General features: G+C 53.0%; 1 protein-coding gene across 2 annotated transcripts; it reads right to left on the bottom strand.

Moving 5' to 3' along the window:
• Positions 1-9: 9 nt before the first annotated feature.
• On the bottom strand, positions 10-19,901 carry LOC143369627 (uncharacterized). 2 transcript variants are annotated; one of them, XM_076813803.1, is made up of 3 exons: positions 19,137-19,899; positions 4,763-5,142; positions 10-4,699 (listed from the first exon to the last, which is right to left on the bottom strand). In XM_076813803.1, exons 2-3 carry the CDS (start codon positions 5,120-5,122, stop codon positions 3,758-3,760), a joined length of 1,302 nt encoding a protein of 433 aa, XP_076669918.1. In that variant the 5' UTR covers positions 5,123-5,142; positions 19,137-19,899; the 3' UTR covers positions 10-3,757. The 2 variants fall into 2 exon arrangements, with proteins under 2 accessions (XP_076669918.1, XP_076669917.1); XM_076813802.1 differs by having other exon boundaries at positions 10-5,142; positions 19,137-19,901.
• Positions 19,902-20,937: the final 1,036 nt, after the last annotated feature.

Raw genomic sequence — 20,937 nt, 5'->3', positions numbered from 1 at the left:
GCCATCCGATTATTGTCAAAAACATTGAAAATATTTATTTCGGTATTCATATACAAGTACACTACACGCTGTGGATATGTCCCTTAGATCTAAATACTTATATCTCCGTAACAGCCGGAGAAAGGAGGATCGAAACTCTCGTAGTGGAATCATGTTTATCGTGGACAACGGCCGACCGTCTAAGTCGCTTTACCATTACTTGTATAGGAACTGTATTCGAAACGTTCTCAAAGAAGCTATTTCAAGGGGTAACGGGTTAAAGGAGACGCGAGAGATGGTCAACGAAGAGAGATTTAAAAAAAAAAATAGAAAAAAAAGAAGGGGTTCCTTCTCCGGCCGATGCTTTTTCTTACGCCCACTCGATATTTGCGCCACTTCCATCGGCACGAATAGCGTGCTTTTTGGCAAAAGTGCAGTTTATGTACAAACGATATTGATTTATGGTCGCCGTGGTCGAGGCTAACGTTTCCCCGCGAGGCAAGCTACTCGATTGGGAAGTAGAGATTATTTGGAATTCTTGAGAGCAGAGCGTGCAACGATCGCGGCTCGTGGCAATCTCTGTCCCCGGATCACGAACGAGTTCGACGCGTTCGTATTTACAAATACAGCCCGGTCTCATCGAGAGGATCATCGTCGCGCGATAGAGACGCGCTCGGCGATCTCGGGCGGAGGCTGTTAGAGAACTGTTAGCTTCACTGCCGACTGCGGGATACACGTTCGGCATCGTCATTATAGGCACTCGTGGTATGTTACAGTAAATCAACTGCGGAGCAACGATCAAATTCTGCGTCGTGACGTTGGAAAGCGAGCGTGTCGCCTTTGCGCGAATGAGAACAGAACAGATTCGACTTTGTAATGCTAATTAATGGGCACGTTTTGTCCGATAGTTGACGCTTATTTACAAACAGCGAAAAGTGAAAATTAATCGTGCGCATTCCCGTCGCCACTCGACGCGCGAACCTTTGTAACGACTTCCATTCGTTCTGCGGGAGCTGCGAAACGTTTGAGCGGCGGCAATTGGAGTCCATCGATCATTGCTGGGGCGGTGTCGTTCGCAGAACATTGTTACGCGCGATTAATAATAATAATAATACAAAACATGCCGTATAAAATATAGAAAAATTCACGCAGGGGAAGTAACGTAAAAAGTACAAACGAGGGGAGGGAGGATAAACACGGACAACGAGATCCTTCCGCGAATAACGCCGATTACGATTAGAAAACAGTCTTGTGATGCGTCTTACAGAAACCCTAATAAACACAGTTAACGCGCCGCCCGATCTGCCGACAGATCGCACCCGCTCGGGAGCGTTCAAACTTGATATGCCTCTCGTACATTACAAACGCCACAGAAGGTAGCCGCGGTGGTCGCTAATGAAACAGTGAAAGCGCGTCGAATCGTTTCTTTTTTCGTTCTGTAGTCTCGCTCGCAAATCGTTGGCGCAGTTGTTCCCCGTGACATAGGCAGAGCCGAGTAGAGAATAGTATTTTGAACGGTAAGCGGGGGAACCCCGAGGTTCTCCCTGATCGAAATGCTATTTTCACGCGGCTCCGTATAGGCGATTAACGATAATAAATAAAGGTAAAGTTTTACAAATATAGTGGCTTTAGATTAACGTTTGTGGCTTATCACACTGACGTACACAGAGCGGTGGACACATCGACGAGCGCACCGATCGAACGATCCCGACTTCTCCGTTTCTCCTCAAATAAATAGGTGACTGACGCGTTGATCGGCAACGAACTGCCCGGGGAAAGATCGATGTCCGGTCAATTCGCCGCTTCGGTTTTCTTGCCTATCGCGAGCACGATTGCGATCGTTCGATCGATCCGCCCGTGGCGTTCGCCATAGAATTTCCGAGAAGGAGTCCCTTCGATTCGCGAGACGGATTGCTCTCCCTCCTTTCCAAACAGGTTTATCGTTTCTCTTCCTCACCGAACAACCGACCGATAAAAAGGATGTCAGTACGTCCTCTCATTCGCGTATGACACAATAGCGTTACGCATAGGAGCGCACGCGCAAAGACCGTTCCGTCCGATTCTCTCACACGATATCGAAAAATACATTAATTTGAAAAAAATATATATATATGTATTTATATATACGTATATATATATATATATAATATGTATAGTTCCTTGTATATGTGCACTATATATACAATTACATACACAGCTATAGGCTCGCTTAATACTTTGGATACCGCGCGTTCCCGGTATCCGACAAGTCTCGCGGTCCACCCTCTCGTCCCGACCAGCTGGAGGACACCTTCTCTCGACGGTGAAGCACCAGCAAGCGCGAAACCCGAAATGTACACGCTCCCTCTGGCTTATACATACAATATGTACACACGCGGTCACGATTAATCGCTTATAGCAAAAGTATAAAAAAAAAGAAGAAGAAGAAGAAAGGGGGCGAGAGAGGAGGTAAAGACGCGAGGGAGGGCGAGATATAACGATTCAGAGGAGCGCGGAGGTTCTTCCTCATCGATCGATGCTTCCGGGGCACCCCGCGTTGCCTGCGGATCGACCTGCGGGCTCGGTTCCAAGGGGGAGGGTAACGCAGAGTGATAGAAGAGTCGGCAAATAAACGAGAATCGAAGCCAGGCGTGCGAATGCTAACAGGCAGTTGGCTCTGCAGCAAGTATCCCCCGCTGCCCCCGTTACGACGGAGGAGAACATCGACGAAGAATGGGCGATCTCGAAGGAGAGAAGATCGAACGATAAGATAGGGTGTTATTGCTTTGCTTCGATAACCACGCGGGGATTTAATCGTTAAGGATAACTGGCGGTAGTGAAATAGCCGGTTGCGCGACCAATCATCAATCGGGGAGGATGAATTCGTGTACCCGAGAGAAGCTCGACGCCGCGCGAATCCGAAGATCTTCGAAGTCATTTCTTTTTCCTTGCTTCTTTCGATCAAGCACTCCCGCCGGGGCGTGCCGGGGGATAAATAACGCGATCGTCCGAAGATCTTCGAGTTCGCGTCTCTCGGGCGTTAAGGGCGATACGAATCGAGCGCGCTCAAGTGGCGAAGCTACTTCCGAACCGTTGCGCAGGTCTAGCGCGCGATAGCCAAATAATAACGATCGACTCGTCTAGCCGCTACACGTGATTGCCCGAATCGGAGAAAACGAACTCGATGGTGACGTACAATGGGGTGATAGTATCAACGAAATAGCCTAAGAAAGTCTTACAGTGTTAAGTTACTTATACACTAGTCGCAGCTTATCAACTAAATCATCGTTTACGATAGCGTGGACAGTGTAAACCCATTTCAGCGCAGGGCATCCGACAGTCGATCCGATCGATCCTCTTCGCACTTGACCGACTAAACGTTCTTCTAGTCGGTCTACCATATCCGACCGTTAAGCTGCTACCAAAGTGCACGCGGATCCAATACTGCAGAAGCGGTAGCAGTTGCTCCCAATGAAATCTGTACACGTCCACTCGAGCTCTTTCCCTTCCGAGGATATACGCAGGAATCGCGTGACTACTACTTCCTGCTACCGACTACCATCACTTGGAAACGTTCAGCGCGAATCAGCGTCCAGAAGGAAAGAAAGAGAGTACTTTTTTGTTATCTCTTCGTGGTGGATGCGAGGAGTCATCGTCGCCGCCGTCGCGTCCGACGCAGCTCAAAGATCTGTCGATCTTTATTCGAGGATCACAAAGAGGCCCGCGCACGGTGCAGGGCCATGGTGGTTCTTCGCTTGTCCGCTCGGGAGCCACGAAGAAAGAAGGGTTGGCTCCCGCCTCAAGGCCCGTTCACAGCGGCGTTCGCTGGCATCGGGTGTCCCGTCAGACTGTCCGCCGACTTGCCTAGGCGGAGTATCGACTGCAGGGAAGCTACTTCGGAGGCCAGGCGGTCCAGCCTCGACTTCACCTCCCTCTCGCTCTCGGGGACGGCGGACACGGCGGGCCCTGTCCATTCGGCGCCCAAGGAGATGCCGGAGTCGCGCTCGTCGCTGGACCCCTCGTTGTCCCACGGAGGCGACGCCCTTGGTCCCGGCTCCTGCTTGATGCCCTGGAGCGCCAGGAGCGCGCTGGCCGCGTCCTTGTCGCCGATGCGCGACTTGTGCCTCAGCTTGTGGGGCAGACTGTTGTTAGCTGTGGAGTTCTGCGAGCTGACCACCATCTGGGGGCCCTCGTCCCCGCTTCCAGAGGACAGCTCGAAGGGGGACTGAGCGCGACGGCCGCGGGACAGGTTGAGGGCGCTCGTGGTGTCTAGGTGCATAGCTGGGTGAGGATAGGGGTACTGGAAGCTCTCCGCTTCGGGGTAAGCGGTGGTCTCGGGCACGTAGAGCTGGGCCGGCGACCTTGGCGATCGGGCCCCGCTGACGGGCTGATGGATCACGGACGTGTGCACGGGACTGGGCGTCCTGGCATAGAGGAGGGCCGCGGAGGCCGGAAGCTTCGCCCTCTTCACGCTGATGGGGGGTTCGGAGGGCAGGGCGGCGAGCACGTGCTCGGTACTGATCACAGACTCGCCGCAGATACCGAACTTGTCCCGTATCGCCTCGAGCTGCGCCTTGAGGATGTGGTTCTCCTTGCTGAGCTCCATCACCCTCTGCTCGAGCACCATGTCGTTGAATCGCCTCTTCTCCCGGGACCGCTTGGCGGCCTCGTTGTTGCGCCTCCTGCGGTCCCAGTAGCTGTCGTCCTTCTTGTTGTCCGGTATGAACTCCCTTTGCTTGCGCTGAGAAAATAGCTCTTTTCTGATGTCGAAGTTCGGGGGGAAATTTTCGGGGTGTGTCGTCACCTGTTGGGCATCAAGGTGATGGAGCTGCTGCTGCTGCGCCTGCTGCTGGGCCTGCTGCTGGGCCTGCTGCTGCTGCGCCTGCTGCTGCTGGGCCTGTAGATGGTGGTGGTGGTGCTGGGGTTGCTGCTGCTGCGGCGGCGGCTGTTGCTGAGGCTGGTGCTGGTGCTGCTGCATCGAGGGCGGGACAGCGTGGTGCCCCGGATGCGTCAGTGGAGGCAACGGCCCGTGGGCATCGTGACCGCCGTGGCCACCGTGACCAGCGTGCGCCATCGTGTGGGTGGCCGGCATGTTGCTGTTCAGGCACGCGGTCTCACCATTGATCGGCGAACCACTCTGACGGGTGACAAATTCTGCCACCATAATTTGTCTTCTTAGTACATCTGCAAGCACACGAAACCAACCATTATTTTAGCAGCTATGGCAAAGGGGCGGGCGCGGCGAGGGACTCGCGACAATCTGCATACGATTTCGGATCGAGCGGGACAAAGGATAATCCGAGGGAATTAATGGCACCGTATATTATCCGACCGCGGTTTAAATGTCAGATAGCGACGAGAACGATTCCCGAGTCAACAGACGGGATGAGTTTATTAACGGCGGTGACGAATGCACCGCGCACTGTGTGCCAAACGATTACGGTGACGATGCGGTGGAGCTCGGTGACATGTCAAGCTAGTCACGCGCGCCACGAATAGAGGCTAGACTATAACAGTATGTACATTAATAACCGTTTGTTTGGAATGATCGCGCAGTTTCTTATTAACCGCATCGTCACCTTTCGCTTGTAAACGAAGAACTGACATCACGCGCCTAAAACGGGACTAGCACGGCGTAGCGCACGTTAGCGCAACTGGCCTTCCGGTTTGGAGGTAAAGTCCTTAATGCCGGTAAATGGGACATTTATTAATCCGCAGGTGACACAACGGAGCACGTTCCAAGGAACTCATTCGAGGCACTAGCCACGGACAGAACGCAGTCCTTGTACGGCGGTGTCACGCGATTGCCGAGTGACGGTGGACCATTAACGAGAGAAGGTCGCGGCGATACGGAATCAGGAAGAAGGAAAAGAATGATCTCGAGAGACTTCTACAGATACCCGACCTCCTAAGCCACGTTCTTTTTTTCTTGTCACCGTCGATTACGCACCGCTTCAGGTTACGATCCACACCGATCACTTGGCGTGCCTTGCTGAATTCAAACCAGAGTACTAACTCGATCCCGCGGCGTGAGTCAATTGTGATCATTCTTTGCCGGTGACAGGGCGCGTAATAATTGTAACATGTCCCATCTCTGAAATGTAATCAAACCATCGTGGTTTAATTCGGTGACGCATTCCCGTGAAAACCGTGCGTCACACCTGGTGTCGACGTCAAACGCTTCAACGATAACTGAAAGTTCCTGGAACAATTGTTCACCCGAGCTAATTATCCACATTGCACAGCGCGGATGATGAAACTCGGCTTTCAGAGATAAGCAATCGATTTATCGGAGATTAACGGATTAGAATTCTGTTCCTTCATTAATGGAACTAATTGAGCGCATCGAGTGTCTCTTTGTAGTCCTGATACGGCGTTGAATGTCACGCGAAGGCCGCGGGTTTATCGTGAACAAATAAGTGCTTAATGTATTCCCTACCGCTGGACGTGTTCACCCACGTCTAGCGATCTCCGCTACGTCGCCCTAAGGATTCTTATCAACGGGAGTAAATATTTAATACAGAAAAAAAAGGGAAAACAGCCGCCGAGGAGGAGCATGGTCACGCGCCTGTTCAAGGTGCGCATTGTGTATCAAGTGGCCATTCGTATTCGTCGAGCGCGCGCCGAAGATCATTGCCTTACTGCTGTGTTTGCACTACCTCGTTTGTACAATGATTTTCGATGCCAGGGACGTGGTCGGGCGCTTTGGAGGCTCTAGGACGACCCTGTCCAAGTGGTAATCGACCATATCGCGCCTAACAGGGAGAGCTTCGCGAGTTTTTGTAACCGTTACATACAGAGTGGCACACCAGCGGCCAAAGGTGAAGAATTCCGAGAGATCGAAAGACGTGCTCGCACTGCCAACAAAACTCAGCTCGAACAATAGCCAGGCAAGTCGCAAAATAGCCTTGGGTAAGGTCGCGCTCCTCAAGGTCGGAGGTGTCGGTGAACCTAACCATGATCTTTGCCAGCTGAATCGTTACGCCTCTGCTGAATCGCCTATTTGTAACAAAAATGCGAGAAGAAAGCAAATCCCTTTGTTCCAGTATCCCTGTTCATATTCATTAAGGCTCCCTACCTCTTAACTTCTATCGAACTGTTGATACGTAGCGATATGTAATTGCGAACCGTTTATGTCTCCCTGTAAAATATTTCCAGTTTTGTTTATTGGAAGAATAAATATAAAGTAAATGTCTACCGTTGTTGTTTCACTTGCTCATGGAATCGCATACGAAAGCACGTGCTTCACTTCGATAGTGCGTGAACGCGACCTAACCCAGTCTGCGAGTGCCCCCTATAACGTACGCTACGTAGTTCCGTTCGTCGATTGCAGTGTTCGTCGATTGCAGTGTTCGTCGATTGCTGTGTTCGTCGATTGCTGTGTTCGTCGATTGCTGTGTCAAACTCTCGTAGAATATCGCGAAGATGAGGATCAGACCGGGCACGAGGCAGACTTACGTAAGTGCAGACGCTTCCACAAATCCGTGTAGCACTATAAGACCGATTGCTCGTTACGCGTGCTAATTGCTCGCGATAACCGTCGAGAACGATAACGTTCGCACTTTGCAACTTTGTTCCGATCTATCGCGAGAGAGAGAAAAAACTGAAAAAACCTGCGCGCAATATCCGCGATAATCCGCGACCTACGAGGCGATAGGACTCGCGATGACTTAATCGTCGATCTTAGCTTCATTCGTTAATCAAGCAACGTGCTTTCGAGTAATTAGAAACAATTCACCGCTGCGTTCGTTAGTTACGAGCATCGCAGGACCAGCGGGCATAACTTGGAGCCCGAGGGTGCGGTTACGTAAGCCAGCACGTGTGTTTTTACAAAACGTGCCACGTGCTGCATTCGCGGCGATATCTACCCGTTTATGAAAATATTTGTTTACACAAGCGACGGTTAATGCAACGCGAAAGCGACGATTCTGTGTCTCACGTTGAACGGGAAACGTGAGATACGTCTCGTTTCCATCATCAATAATAGCTGCCGCGAAAGCGTGCTAATTTTATTCGACCCATCGTCCACATTGTATTTCCAGTCGTATTTGTCAATTTAACGCCTGAAATCGATGGAATAATGGTACTTTCAGGGGAATCGGGAATATTTCTGGCCCGCGCTTGTGGCGCCTCTCAGGTCGTCTGGCGAAACTTCTAGAGACCGGTAGCAACACTTCGAGAATCGAAAGGGAACGTTCGAGAATCGCAAGCAAAAGTTCGAGAATCGCAAGCAAAAGTTCGAGAATCGGAGGCGCGCTCAGCGTTTCCCGGCAAATCGCGTAACGGTCGCGTCCCCGCGGAAAGTTGCCGTGAAATCGTCAGAAAGCCGCGTCTAACACGAGAAGTTTCGATCGAATCGTTCATCCCGAGGATACGCGGTCGCGTGCGCGCAGAATTCTCGTGTTAAACGCGTGGTGATCAGTGTCGCGCGTGTTTAAGCCGTGAAAATCGGCAGGTGGCCCGGTATCAGTGTTCTGTGTGTTCAGTGAAGGACGCAGCCTCCCTTGGATATATCCAGAGATGGAGACGGGAAGGATGACTGTGGACGCGATATACGTACGTATCACCGTGTTTCCCCAATATTCATGCTCTCTATCTGAATCCGTGGTCTCCCCGAGAGAACGATTATTTCCTCTAATCTGATCAGTGGAGCACTGGACTTGTCTCGTGGGACCAAGTCCAGTGCTCGGCCAGCCCCACGAGCCGCTAGTGCTATCTCCCTCCCCCCATTCAAATAACCTCATCTTCGTCTTCACCGGCGTCCGCTCCTTCCACGCGTAACAAACAGACGCGAACGGAATAGCCGCAGGGTATCGAACCCTCGTGTCTAAACGCGAAAGAGCAAACGGCAGAAAGAGAGGTTGAGGTGGAAAGAGCGAGCTCGTGAATTAACCGTCGAAGCACGCGGGCCGAGAATTACGTAACAGCCTCGTTGCATCGTGGCCGTGCGCCGCGTTTCATCGTCCACGTGCTGTACGCGCGTGTTTGCCGGCGAATGTCAAGCCGCTTATACCGCGGAAGCCGTTCGGGTAAATACGTCGTCGAGACGTACGTGGATCTCTTCTAATCACGTACGCTCTACGGCCGAGCAGCAACGTGCTTCCGCGGCCTCGCCAATCGCAGTTTTACGATCCCAACGAGGCTGCGACGTGCCCTTCCCTCTGTCGATTATGTATCCTGCGCCTCCAGTTGTCTCCGCGGAATCTGTGTCATCGGCAAGTAGGAAACTGTTCGCATTGGCCGTGGTTCCCTCGAATTACCATTGTCGATATTCCCACGCGACGTCCGAACCCCATTTTATTTTTTGTACCTACAATTGCAAACAGTTTCGGGCTTGGCCACCAGAGGGCAGCGACACAGATCATCGAGTATCTACCGTAAAGTTCCCCATAACCTGCAACTCCTGCTTTACGGCACGTTCAATGGGAAAAGATAAATGGGCGCTCGGCGAGATAGGGTTTAGAGTGTAGCCTAATGGTCTCTTAATTCGCTGCAACGCCGCTATCGAGGCACGAGGCCCGCTCGAAATTGAGCAATCACTTGGAATTTCGCTCCCAAGTCACCGTACACGACTTCTCTCGCGTGACTCATGTCGTCGTACCGTGCGCTTTATCGATCCGATGATTTTTGCCACGGCGGAAAACAACGTCGCCTACGCGAAATTTCTAAACTGACGAAACATTGGCCTGTCTTACGTGTCGCTTTAATTTCGCCGAACAACCGAAATAAGATCTCGTCCGAATCCCGCCTGCACTTCCGTTCGGCGAATAACGTTTCGATCCCGTTTAATTTCCCGGCGTGACCGACAGAGTCCCCTCCACTAGTGATCCTGTAGTTAGTGATCGGAACAACGCGTATCGTCGCTGATTGGTTGCCGCGATTTGGAGCAAAAGCGGAAGTAGACAGAGAAAGAAACTGTAAAAAAAGAGACAGAAATACTGATAGAAAGAGACAGATAAACGTTTAGGTTATATTTTTTTTTCGGTTTTGCTTCAAAATGGCTGCGCGGTTATACCGATCACTCCCTAGGAGGATCGCTACCCTCCGCCACTGCGGAACCATCTACTTCCTTCAACTAAAGCTCTTTCCTCGTTACAAATTACTCAGGACTCCACTTCCTCCCCTGAACCTCACGGATAACTTGACGCCTCTACCCTTTGTCAGGCTCGGAGGAATCGAAGTGGTTCGCCTCGGCTACGCGACACGTTGTCGCTGAGTCATATTTAGCCATTACACGGTTCTTTACGCGTGTGTCTCGCCCGTGCAGCAACGGGAGTCAGAGTGCGTGCGAGGGCGCCTGCACGTGTGCGTGGGCACGCACTCGTGTACGTACCAGGCTCGTAGCGAGGGAAGAGGTTGTCGCCCTTTTCTCCGGGAAACTCGAAAATCACTGGCCGCCGTTAAACGCTGGCAACGGCTCGTCGGGGCTCGGCGTTTAGAGGATACTAAACGCCGCGGCGCGTGTAACGTTCAATTAGCGGGATAAACCTGCGCCCGAAACTGGTTACGGTCGCTCCGCGAGCGATCGATAAAAATGATGGAAGGCCCGAGCGCGCCGCGAAAAGCGGTAATTATAAACGCGGCTAACCGTACGGCGAAAGCCGCACTCGGTTGCGCAAAAGCGACGTGCACGTACGCGAAGATCGTATCGGGCGCCGAGGATCGCGCGCGTATAGCATTCGGTTTCGTGTCTCGGGGTCAATATTTCTCCATGGAGATAATAATAGCGGACCCTTGGCTGGCGCGCGCGTCACGCACACACGAAATAATTACGTGGCGTTGGGCAAGCGTTGGAATTGATCCGGACGGAGTGCGTTGCGTTCAACACCTCTCCCCTCTCTTCGTTCCTGGTACGATCTTGCTTCCACGGAACGGTAACACATTGCCACACCGCGCTCGTAAACCGACGAACGACGGTAACGCGCGACCAGTTCGCGTACAGCGTGTTTCAGAACTGTGCTTGCGAAGTTGAGTGATTACTGTAATCCTAATGCACTTTGCGCGCGTGCGTACCTCGATAGATTCGACGCAAGGATGTCGCTGGTAGTTCTAACGTAATCGCGTTATCTCTGTTGAAATCGAATGGACATTTCGAAATCTATCGCTATTGGCTGCTCGCTTTCGCGCACTTGAAAGTTTGAAGATGCACGGGCGCGATCGGTCGTTGGGGTTTTAGTACAGTGAAGCTAGGATCTGTCTTCGGAATAAATCCGAGCAAGCTTAATTTTTGTATGGGCCTTTATTTAGTCGTTTCCAACAATATGTCAAATGTTCCTATCGATCCGACCGCCGGTAAAAAATTTACAGAGGGTTGAAAAAAAACATTGTTTTTCACGAATATCTCGTTATCTAGCAGTTTTGCGACAAAAATAGTTATTGTACAATTTGTAGCCTAGGAAATTCTCTACAAAAAAGGTCCCATGAGTTTTTTCGTAGGAGTAACCATTTTCATGTATGTCGGGTTACCAAGTTTCAACCCCCATACACTTGACAAGGGGAGATCCCGAACCCTGAAATTCAAAAAATTGTGAAACTCTGTAAATACGTAGGGGAAGTCCTCCTGAGTACAACGCAATTTCGCTTGCTGCCCAAATTCACTCCAAGAGGGTGCAATTGACTCCTGAAATTTTTTTTATTTTGTATTATTACTCGCGAACTGTAGGAGATAGAAAAAAATTGTTCAGGAAACAGTTACTTCTTTCAATTAGGACTATCATTTGGTAAGTTAAAGTTGTTACAGTTCTTACGGTTCGCGAGTTATAACACAAAATCGAGAAAAAACGGATTTTCAGGGGTCAATTTCACCCCCTTAGAGTGAATTTGGGCAGCAAACAAAAAAATTGCGTAATACATACCTATATTAAACTCTACATATCCCCAAAGTTTAAAGTTTAAATTTACTCACTCTAAGGGGGTAAAATTGACTCCTGAAAATCCGGCTACTTTCCATTTTTGTGTTACAACTCAACTGTAAGAACTGTATGGACTATAAGTTACCTAAATGATAGTCTTAATTAAAAGAAGTAACTTTTTCCTGCACACTTTTTCTTCTATCTCTTATAGTTCGCGAGTAATAATACAAAATAGAAAAAAATCCAGGGGTCAATTGCACCCTCTTGGAGTGAATTTGAGCAGCAAGCGAAATTGCGTTGTACTCAGGAGGACTTCACCCACATATTTACAGAGTTTCATAATTTTTTGAATTTCAGGGTTCGAGATCTTCCCTCGTCAAATGTATGGGGGGTTGTAACCCAGTGACTCGTGACGCAACTCGGGACCAGCCGACGCAGCGCGCGCTCTTTTCTTACGCGTGCGCGGGGGCAGAGAGTGTCCGCCTTGCTGCGAATATCGTTACGATCGCGGAAACATTCGCGCGTCATCCTGCGACGGGGCGATTATTCGTTGGAAAATCCGTAAATACGCCGCGCCACTATTAATACGCTCTGTACGCGCGCTGGCGCGGCCGTCACTTGGTCGAACGACCGGCGATGAATGATCCCTAAAACGTAGTTGCATAATTTCCTGTTTCGTTTTTCCGCCCCGTTTCGCCCAGTCGCTTTTCTATTTTCGATCGTTGCGCAACCCCCGCGGAGGGCTGCGAGGCACGAGTTCCGACGGTGCACCGAGCGTGCGCCGATAACGTTTCATAAACAAGAAACGATCGGTTCGACGCACGATCCAACCGGGCACGTGTCTCTCGAGTAGAATCTTCATCGACGATACCGCCGACTTATCGCGACCCTATCTTCCGAGAGAGAGAGAGAGAGAGGGGAGCCGCTACAGTTACGTGGCGGTCGTAATCGCGGCTAGCTGACTAATTCTACCAAAGTGGCGGAGAAGAGATTATGCGAGCCGGAGACACGGGTCCCGTTGTCACGCGTGCACGTGTAGATGTATCGCAGAGTTGCGCAATGGCGACGGACCGCGCACGTGGCCCGTCGACATCGGTCTCGCTTTCCATCGAATATGCTTGCCAGGCATTTCTTTTTCTCCGGAGCGGTGCGCGTGCCAGGGAATCCTCTTATCGTATCTCTCTCGCAGTCCCCTCGAGCTTCGCTTCAACCTCTGTGCCTCGTTTCCTTGCTCGTTGAACCGCGCGTCGATCGTTAACTTGGGGGAGCGATCGCGCGAACCAATTCCCGCGCGTTTCTGTTTCTCGCGCGGCGAATTCTCGCGGCAGAGGGGCGAGATGAAATTTAAGAGACCCCAGGCCGATCAGGGGAATTTACAGGGCCGTTTCGACGGCGCTGCAGCTTCTGGTGGCTAATAATCTCGATGTATACGGCCGGGAAGCGTAAATTCCGCGTGACGCCGAGGCGATTCCCGTTGACCCGACGCCAAGCCAGCCGGCATTTGTTTCTCTTCCGACGCCAGCCTTTCGGGGAACGCGCACCGCGCGCTAATGCAACGGACGACCCGAGCGTAGCGCGGCCCACGGGGCACCGCAACAAATTTATTCGCGCGATATTTCAGGGTGTCGCCCACCCGGATTACTCTTCGCCGAAGGCGTCGCGCGCGGAGAACTCGCGGCTCGCGACTCATCGCGCCGCGCTCGATATTAATCCCACGCATCTGGCTGTGATTCTGCGAAGAGACACCACTGCGAGAATCCGACCACGCTTACACAGACAAAAACAATGACGAAAGTAATCGAACCCCTCGCTATCTAAATATCCAACTGCCCGCAACTATTCTCGGGCACGTTTCGATCACTCGATCAATCAGCGCGGCCGAAGCGGGGCCACTAGGAAGTGCAGCAATGACCCGCAAGAGTTAAACGCGTTATCGAGCGACCCTTCGCGAATCTCGGGGCACGCATCGTTCTCGCGTGACTCTCTTCTTTTCGCGCCTCCTCCGGAGCTGCTCCAAATTGTATCAACTCGGCCGCGTGACGCGCGATTATGTAACGACAAAGGCATTCCTCTTCTCTCCTTGTGTACGCAGCGCTAACGTTTCGACCTCCCTCCTCGTCGTCGCCCGTTCTTTATCGCGCTCTCTCCGCCCAGCCCGCTTTTCGAGGCAGCTCTCCTTCCGCCGCTCGCTCCCTCCCTCTCTCTCTCTTATCAGCATCCCGAGGACACGACCGTTATCCGTCCCATTACCCTGAAACTGGCCACGCGAGTCACCGAATTCCTCGTGCTCGTCGCGACGCGTCGATACCTCCGGGATGTAACTGCGGCTCCTACGAGCCTCGAGGAATCTTCGGCCACCTCTCCGCAGGGAGTGTTGCGCGCTCCAATCCCCCGCGCAATGTTACGTAACGCGTAAGAACCGCGGGCAGGCACGCTCGAATTCCCTTCATTCAGTCCCGCTTATCGCCGCGGCGAATCTGTTCGGCCAAGTAGATACCAGGAAGAGGCCCGTTTATCTACGCTATCGAATATTCCAGGAATTCTAGCAGCTCCTCCGCGCGCTCCAAGGAGCCTCTGTTCGCCGTTCTCCTATTCGCCCAGCTTGCCCCCCGAGGCGCGGAGGAAGCCTTTATCGGCGCGCAAGTGGACGTCCCGAGGGAATTTCTTTCGCGGGACATTTTTAGCGGTTAAAAGGCAACGGGCCCGCCCGAGGAGCGGAAGGGGGAGGCAGGGGCGTTCCAAAAATGCGGGGATAGAAGGCTGCGGCGCGGGCCTGAAATAGTTCCTCGGTGGAGTACGTCGAACTTTAAGTACAGTACATAAAGGCACGTGCACAATGCCAGCCACTCGCTCGATATAGGTAGCATTCGGAGAGCCTCTCTGCAGTGGCCGTGGCGCGCGTTACGATTGCGGTCAGCGCTCACGTAACAGCGGAGCGCGCTGATACCGTTATCGGCACCGGCAACACACACCAGGCATTTCGAACCGGTCTCCGATTTCGTTTCCCGCTCATTATGCAATTCGCCCCGCGATAACGCGACCGCCAACCGAAAAGCAGAGACTGCCGGCGGGATTGCTGCGCGACTGGCTCCGCCGTTCACGCCCCAATGATCGCCGCCGCTTGCGATCTCAGGCGCTAGGTAAAGTGGCTTCGTTCGAGAACGATCCGGATCTCGCGCCCTTGCTTCCCGCCCGCCCTGGTCGCCTCTTCGAACGGGACAACACAGACGTCCGTGGGTGGACGGAGAGGGAGGGGCGAGATCGATCGAGATCGTTTTAGGAAGTGGAGTGCGCGGTGTAGTAACAGCTACGCTCCACGCGGTGGAAGCTTGTAACGGTTTGGAGGAGAGCTAGTGACCTCGGGTGTACGGGGTGGGGCGTTTAAACGGGAACGGTTAAGTACCTGGGAAAGCTCGATGGTGGGCCGCAGGAGACGCGCTCGCTGGAGGAGCGCGGATAGGAAGATCGACTTTGCTTTTCTCGTGTACTCGGAAGCGACAGAGAGATCCGAGTGGCCTCGTTTAATTGTCCCACTCTGCGCGCCGAGTGACGCAATGGGAACTTGCGGGATTATACAATACCGCGATAAGCGGTCGAACGAGCATGAAGTGGACGGTAAAGAAGCGACGAAAATAACGCTGGACGCGAAGTCGGAAGAATCGTGGAAGTAGCTGTTCTTCGACACGGAGTGATCAGAGGTTTCTGATGAGTCTATCAGTTTCTTTATTTCCGTCTCTAGCCCTTCTAGTCCAGTGAAATTGGACGGATATCTGTCGAATCTGCGGAATAATTACCACCAAGCTAAATTTTGGTATGGGCCTTTATTTGGTATCCCCATCGATCCGACCGCCGCTAAAAATTTTACAGAGGGTTGAAAAAAACAACTGTTTTTCGTGAATATCTCGTTATCTAGCAGTTTTGCGACAAAAGTAGTTATTATACAATTTATAGCTTAGGAAATTCTCTACAAAAAAGATCCTATGAGTTTCTTTCGTAGGAGTAACGAGAACACAAGCATCGTCTTGAGCGTGTTTCACGTTGATGTTGGCAGCTTCTAATTTTTGAGACACCATAGCAATATCTTCTTCTTTCTTTCTATTTTCATTACTCCTACGAAAAAAACTCATATGACCTTTTTTGTAGAGAATTTCCTAGGCTATAAATTGTATAATAACTATATTTCTCGCAAAACTGCTAGATAACGGGATATTCGCGAAAAACAGTTGTTTTTTTCAACCCTTTGTAAATTTTTTACCGGCGGTCGGATCGATGGGGACTTTTGACATATTGTCTAAAACGACTAAATAAAGGCCCATACCAAAAATTAGCTTCGCGGGATTTATTCCGAAGACAGATCCTAATTTCACTGGACTATTCCTTCGATCTCTCAGATTTCCCCTTCGACTGCGCTCCACGCCGACCCTAAACTATTTGCAGTGCCGTTCGAATACGAATTACCGGAGGCGATAACTCGTGGGTTGCTACTCGCGAACACGGGCGACGATAGCTTTCCTCGTTATCGGGCGTGCGAGGTGCAGGGTTCGCGAGAAGCCCACCTCGTCGGGGAATCGGTATCGACAGAGATACCGGCGGGAAACATTGGCAAGGTACAACGAAAATTCGACGACGGCGCGATCCTCGCGCGCTACCGATTATCGCTTATCTGGATTCTCACGCGCTCCACGCGAGTTTCGCGTGTTGCCTGCTCGCGTTTGTCGCCCGTCGACACGTGACCTGAGGTAACGTGTTAAGGCTCGCGCGAACACACACGCGTCTCGTCCCGAGCTCGTCTTACGTAACGAACACGTGGAAGATACCGCGGGAAGGATTATAACAGAATCGCAGAGAGAGAGAGGCGGTGAGCTTGAATCGCCTGCGTTTCAATCGTTATTCAATCGAAACGAAAGGGTTCGGGAGTTGGGAGAGCGGCCTGGTGGGCGTTTCGACTGATAAACAATGCGAGAGACCAGCCCCGAGAAAATAATAATGCAGTGCGTGTGATGCAACTACCGTCGGCGAATGCATAGAAATGCTCGCGCAATTCGCTCGGCTCGCGCTTTCTGTTCCAGCCCGCTCCCCCCCTCCCTCTCCGCCACGTGACTCCTACACGTGCACGCTCCATCTTACGCGAGACCGTTCACCTTCGTTGCATAATACTAACGCGAAAAGGTCACCCGCGAACAACGGAGCCTGATATTTCCTAATATGATTGATAAACCAACGGGCCCCGATCATGCCTCGATCGGGGAACCGTCTCACGACGCTGCACCTCCGCGACCTCCGCGCTCATTTTACTGTAAAACGTGCTTTCTTCCGACGACGAACCATTGAGATCCTAGCCGATGGAATGGAGAAGAATCAGTCGAGAGGAGGTTTGGGAATTGCTCGAGCGGAGAAGCGGAGCGTACCGAGAACTGTTACCTGGTGCGATCTCCGGCAAGAGTCGAGTCGAAGCCCTGGCCTGTGTTATCGGCTGGCGGATGGCTATAGGACGCGAAAATTGTGCTGGAACGGCCGCCCGTGATCGATGAACGACCGATGACGCAATGATCCGTAGGCACCCGAGACACAGCGAGTGGAACACATATATCGCGTTATCCGACACAAGAAACTCGTATTTATCGGCGAAGGAATTACAAGTGGCCGGCCGATTCCGCTACTTGCCTCCTACTGCACTCCGCCGAGGCTCGCGTGCACGCGAATATAATAGCCCGCTCGCGTCACGCGGTTCCGCGGAGCGCAGATACCGCTAATCCCGATTGATGTGACACCAAACAATCTAGATCGACCGCGCGAGATAACCGGCGCACAATGGAATCCGCAAAGTCCACGGTCCGGGGCTGACCTCACCCCGGATATCTATCGATAGATCGCGATACTCCGCGGTCTTACCGCCTCGTTGCACTTTACGCGGGCGCAGAAATCGCCGAATTACCCCCCGGACCTGTGCTCTCGTTTAGCGCCAATAGCGTCTTGGTACACGTGCGCGCCCTTCGCCTCCGAGCGCTGCACGCACGCTCTACGCTACGACGAGGTTGAGAGTTCTGCAAATTAGGCCGTGGCCCAGTTCGGGCCGCGATAGAGAGAAGGTGGCGGCGACGCCAAGCGAGAGGAGAGTGGGATCGATCGGAGAATGGGGGGATATGTAGCGGCGGAGCGCAAAACGCGGACAGAGGGGGGGCACGGAGTGGCGAAGGTGGCGTAGCTTCCCTTCCCCGAACCCGGGGATCCACCATCGATCTCCCTCGTCTTCTTCGATGGGACCCAGACCACGTGGGAAGGCCCGAGACGCACCGCGATCTAATCTCGCATTCCGGTCCGGCTATTCGTTTCACGGCTGCCCGTTATCGCGGCCTCGCTTCGCTGGAAAACATCCACTTTCCTCCGTCCCGCCGTTTTCCACGGAATTCCGGTGGAGAAACGTGAGCGTGTATATACAGCGCGCTCTCCGCCGGGGGATAGATAAGGATCGTAGTCCTCTCTTCGAGCTCGTCACGAGTGACGCAATCGTTGCCGCGTTGCACGAGGACTTTCGTAAGCGCAGCCTTCTCTGTTCTCCGCGCCTAGCCAGTGGTCCTGTTCGTAGCCAGCCTTCCCCTTTCCGCGGGGATGTCATCGATTTCGCGTCTCCGTTGTCCCTGTCCGAGCGATGTACGATGGCCCGTGATTCAGAGCGCGGCGATAACGCGATAAGATAGTCGAAATCGATCGGAACGAAAACAATCGAGTTTATTGCGCTCTCGAGCGCGAATTGCACTCCGCCAGACGTTGCGTCACCCGAATATCTCGCCAAGGTCAGAGTCTCCCGACGGCTGCCGTTTCAGGGTCGACGGATATGCGCGCGCGCGCGCAAGCTCCGGGTCGGCGATCGAAAATCGGGAACGACGCGCGGTTTCATTGTTTCGGCGACTGCCAGTCGCTCCTCGAAATAACTGTCGCCGACGGGAGCAACAAAGAAGCAAGCCTGCATGTGGAAGCGTTGCTCGAAAATCCGGAGGCGCGAGCCGAGCACGTACCGTCGATAGTTCAGGCGAGGGTTTTGGTTCAAAGTCCTGGCGCGTGACGAGTCTCTAGTAGATAACGGTCTGCTCTACGAATTATTACAAGGCCGCCTCGTAATCGCGGCGAGCGTTCGTTTCCGCCGCGCGGAAAGAACCGCGATACTGATCGTCGATCGTCGATTCTTTCAGCGAGCTGAGACAACGGACGCGACGCGACGCTAGGTTACGTTGCGCTCTCCGCGCGATCGATGAATCCGTTCTCTGTCGAGTCGCGTGCCTGACCTCCTCCTCGCGATACGTACAGGAGAAACTGTGCTTTACTCACCAATTTTGAAAGATTCTGTCGAGCACTGTCGAACGACGGAACAGCGATCCACTTTTGCTCCGTTGAAAGTAGCTCCAAAAGGCAGACGGTGCGGTGCACTCGTCAACTGGCAAACACGCTCGACTAAATACAGTTTCCCGCGGGTACACGGAGCTTGGTCACTGGCTGAGCGCGCTGTATCCCGTTCGTCGAACCGACGTGAGGACGCTCACCGTCATAATAACGCGCTCGTGGTCGCGCCTCGATTCGTAACCGCTCCACCCCCTCTTCCACGGGTAAATAATCCAGTACAGGTGCCACGAGCGTGATCGCGGCGTTACGTCGCACCAGAGTAGACGGGGTTGCGGGCGAAAAGAAATTATCGAAACAGTCGTTGAGGTAGCGAATGGATCGGGCAGAGAGAGAACCGTCTCCGCCGATGCGATGCCTCTACGCGCGATAGAGAAACAACGAAGGCACACGAAGAAACTTTGCGAGAGATCACTGCATATGTGTGTGTGTATGAATCCACCGCGACTCGGAGTTTCTCGCCTCCGTTGGAACCGATGAACTTGAACCCTGTCCGGGTAGCAGGTGACAGGGAGCGTATGTCAGTCCCTCGGTACGATCGTACGAGCAGATAGAGAACAGGAGACGCGGCACGTCCGCTCGCTACGGTGTCCGCCTGCAAACTGACTGCACGCTGCGCGAGACTCGCGACTGCCGTCTTGGCCCCAATGTCGTCTGGCTTCGAGTTTGATGCGAGAAGGCTGACGACGCGGGTCGCGCGAGTGTGTGCGTGTACGCGGATCCGTGTCTGCCGGCGGTGCGCTTCGATCGTGGTGGTAACGAGGATTTCGATGGCTAACCGGCGGAGGGGGGCGACGCGGCCGCACGGTGGGGGGAAGTTTATGCCTGGTTTATGCTCGGTTTATGTGTACTCCCCACCACCTCGTCACCGTCAGCCCGTTCTGCGTCAGAGTACCGACACCGTTCTCCCTTCCCCTCGCTCCCCTTTCGCGTCGCCCCACCACGCCGCTGCGCTCGCCCCCACCTCTGCACCCTAGGTGCACCGCGTCAGATCTTTCGGCCCCGACCACGCAGCCTTTGCCGTACGCGCGATTAGATTGCGTCGCGCCGCGACGCCGAGCGCCACGCTTCCGATATTATTCCCATGGGACGCGATAGCCATCTCTCCATTTTTCCCTCGTCCCCTCTCCTCTCGCCTCTCACCCGCGAGAGACCTCCGTTGAAAGGGTTCGATTTTACCGCAGCAACCGGAACGCTTTTCTTAGGAGGATCGTTTTCTTTCTTCTCGAGTGTGTCGTGGACGGAGGGAATGCAGCGAGAGCATAATAGCGATCTTTGCTATATTAGTTCCACTCGCGGTACGATTTTAATAACGCAAAGCAGTCCAGCGTGGAATTTTCACGATGGCAGAAGAAGGTTGACTTCGATCGTGTTGCAAGGCGCGATTCAACGGATCCTCTTTATCCACGAAAAACAAAGACCGAGCGGTGGCGCGAGCGAGCGAGCGCCACTTGGCCGGGGAGTCAGTTGCAAGGACCCTCCGCCTCCTGCTCCACCTCCGTCCTCTATAAACCGAATGCCAGACAACGAGGGCATCAGCCCCCATGAATCACCCGGCGGTCACCTTCACTTTTTATGCAAGTTTGTTCTCACCCGACCTCGCCGGTTGAACGAATCCTGCCGCTCCCGACTCGACCGACAGGATCGATACGGAAATTTGCATCGCGACGTAATCACGGCACGGCTGTGTTTGGCTGGATGTCGAACGAGCCGCGGCAGGGAAAAAAGCGCG

The sequence above is a fragment of the Andrena cerasifolii genome, chromosome 6 (genome assembly GCF_050908995.1).
Source record: "Andrena cerasifolii isolate SP2316 chromosome 6, iyAndCera1_principal, whole genome shotgun sequence".
NCBI lineage: Eukaryota > Metazoa > Arthropoda > Insecta > Hymenoptera > Andrenidae > Andrena > Andrena cerasifolii.
This window is presented reverse-complemented; position numbering and strand designations above follow the sequence as displayed.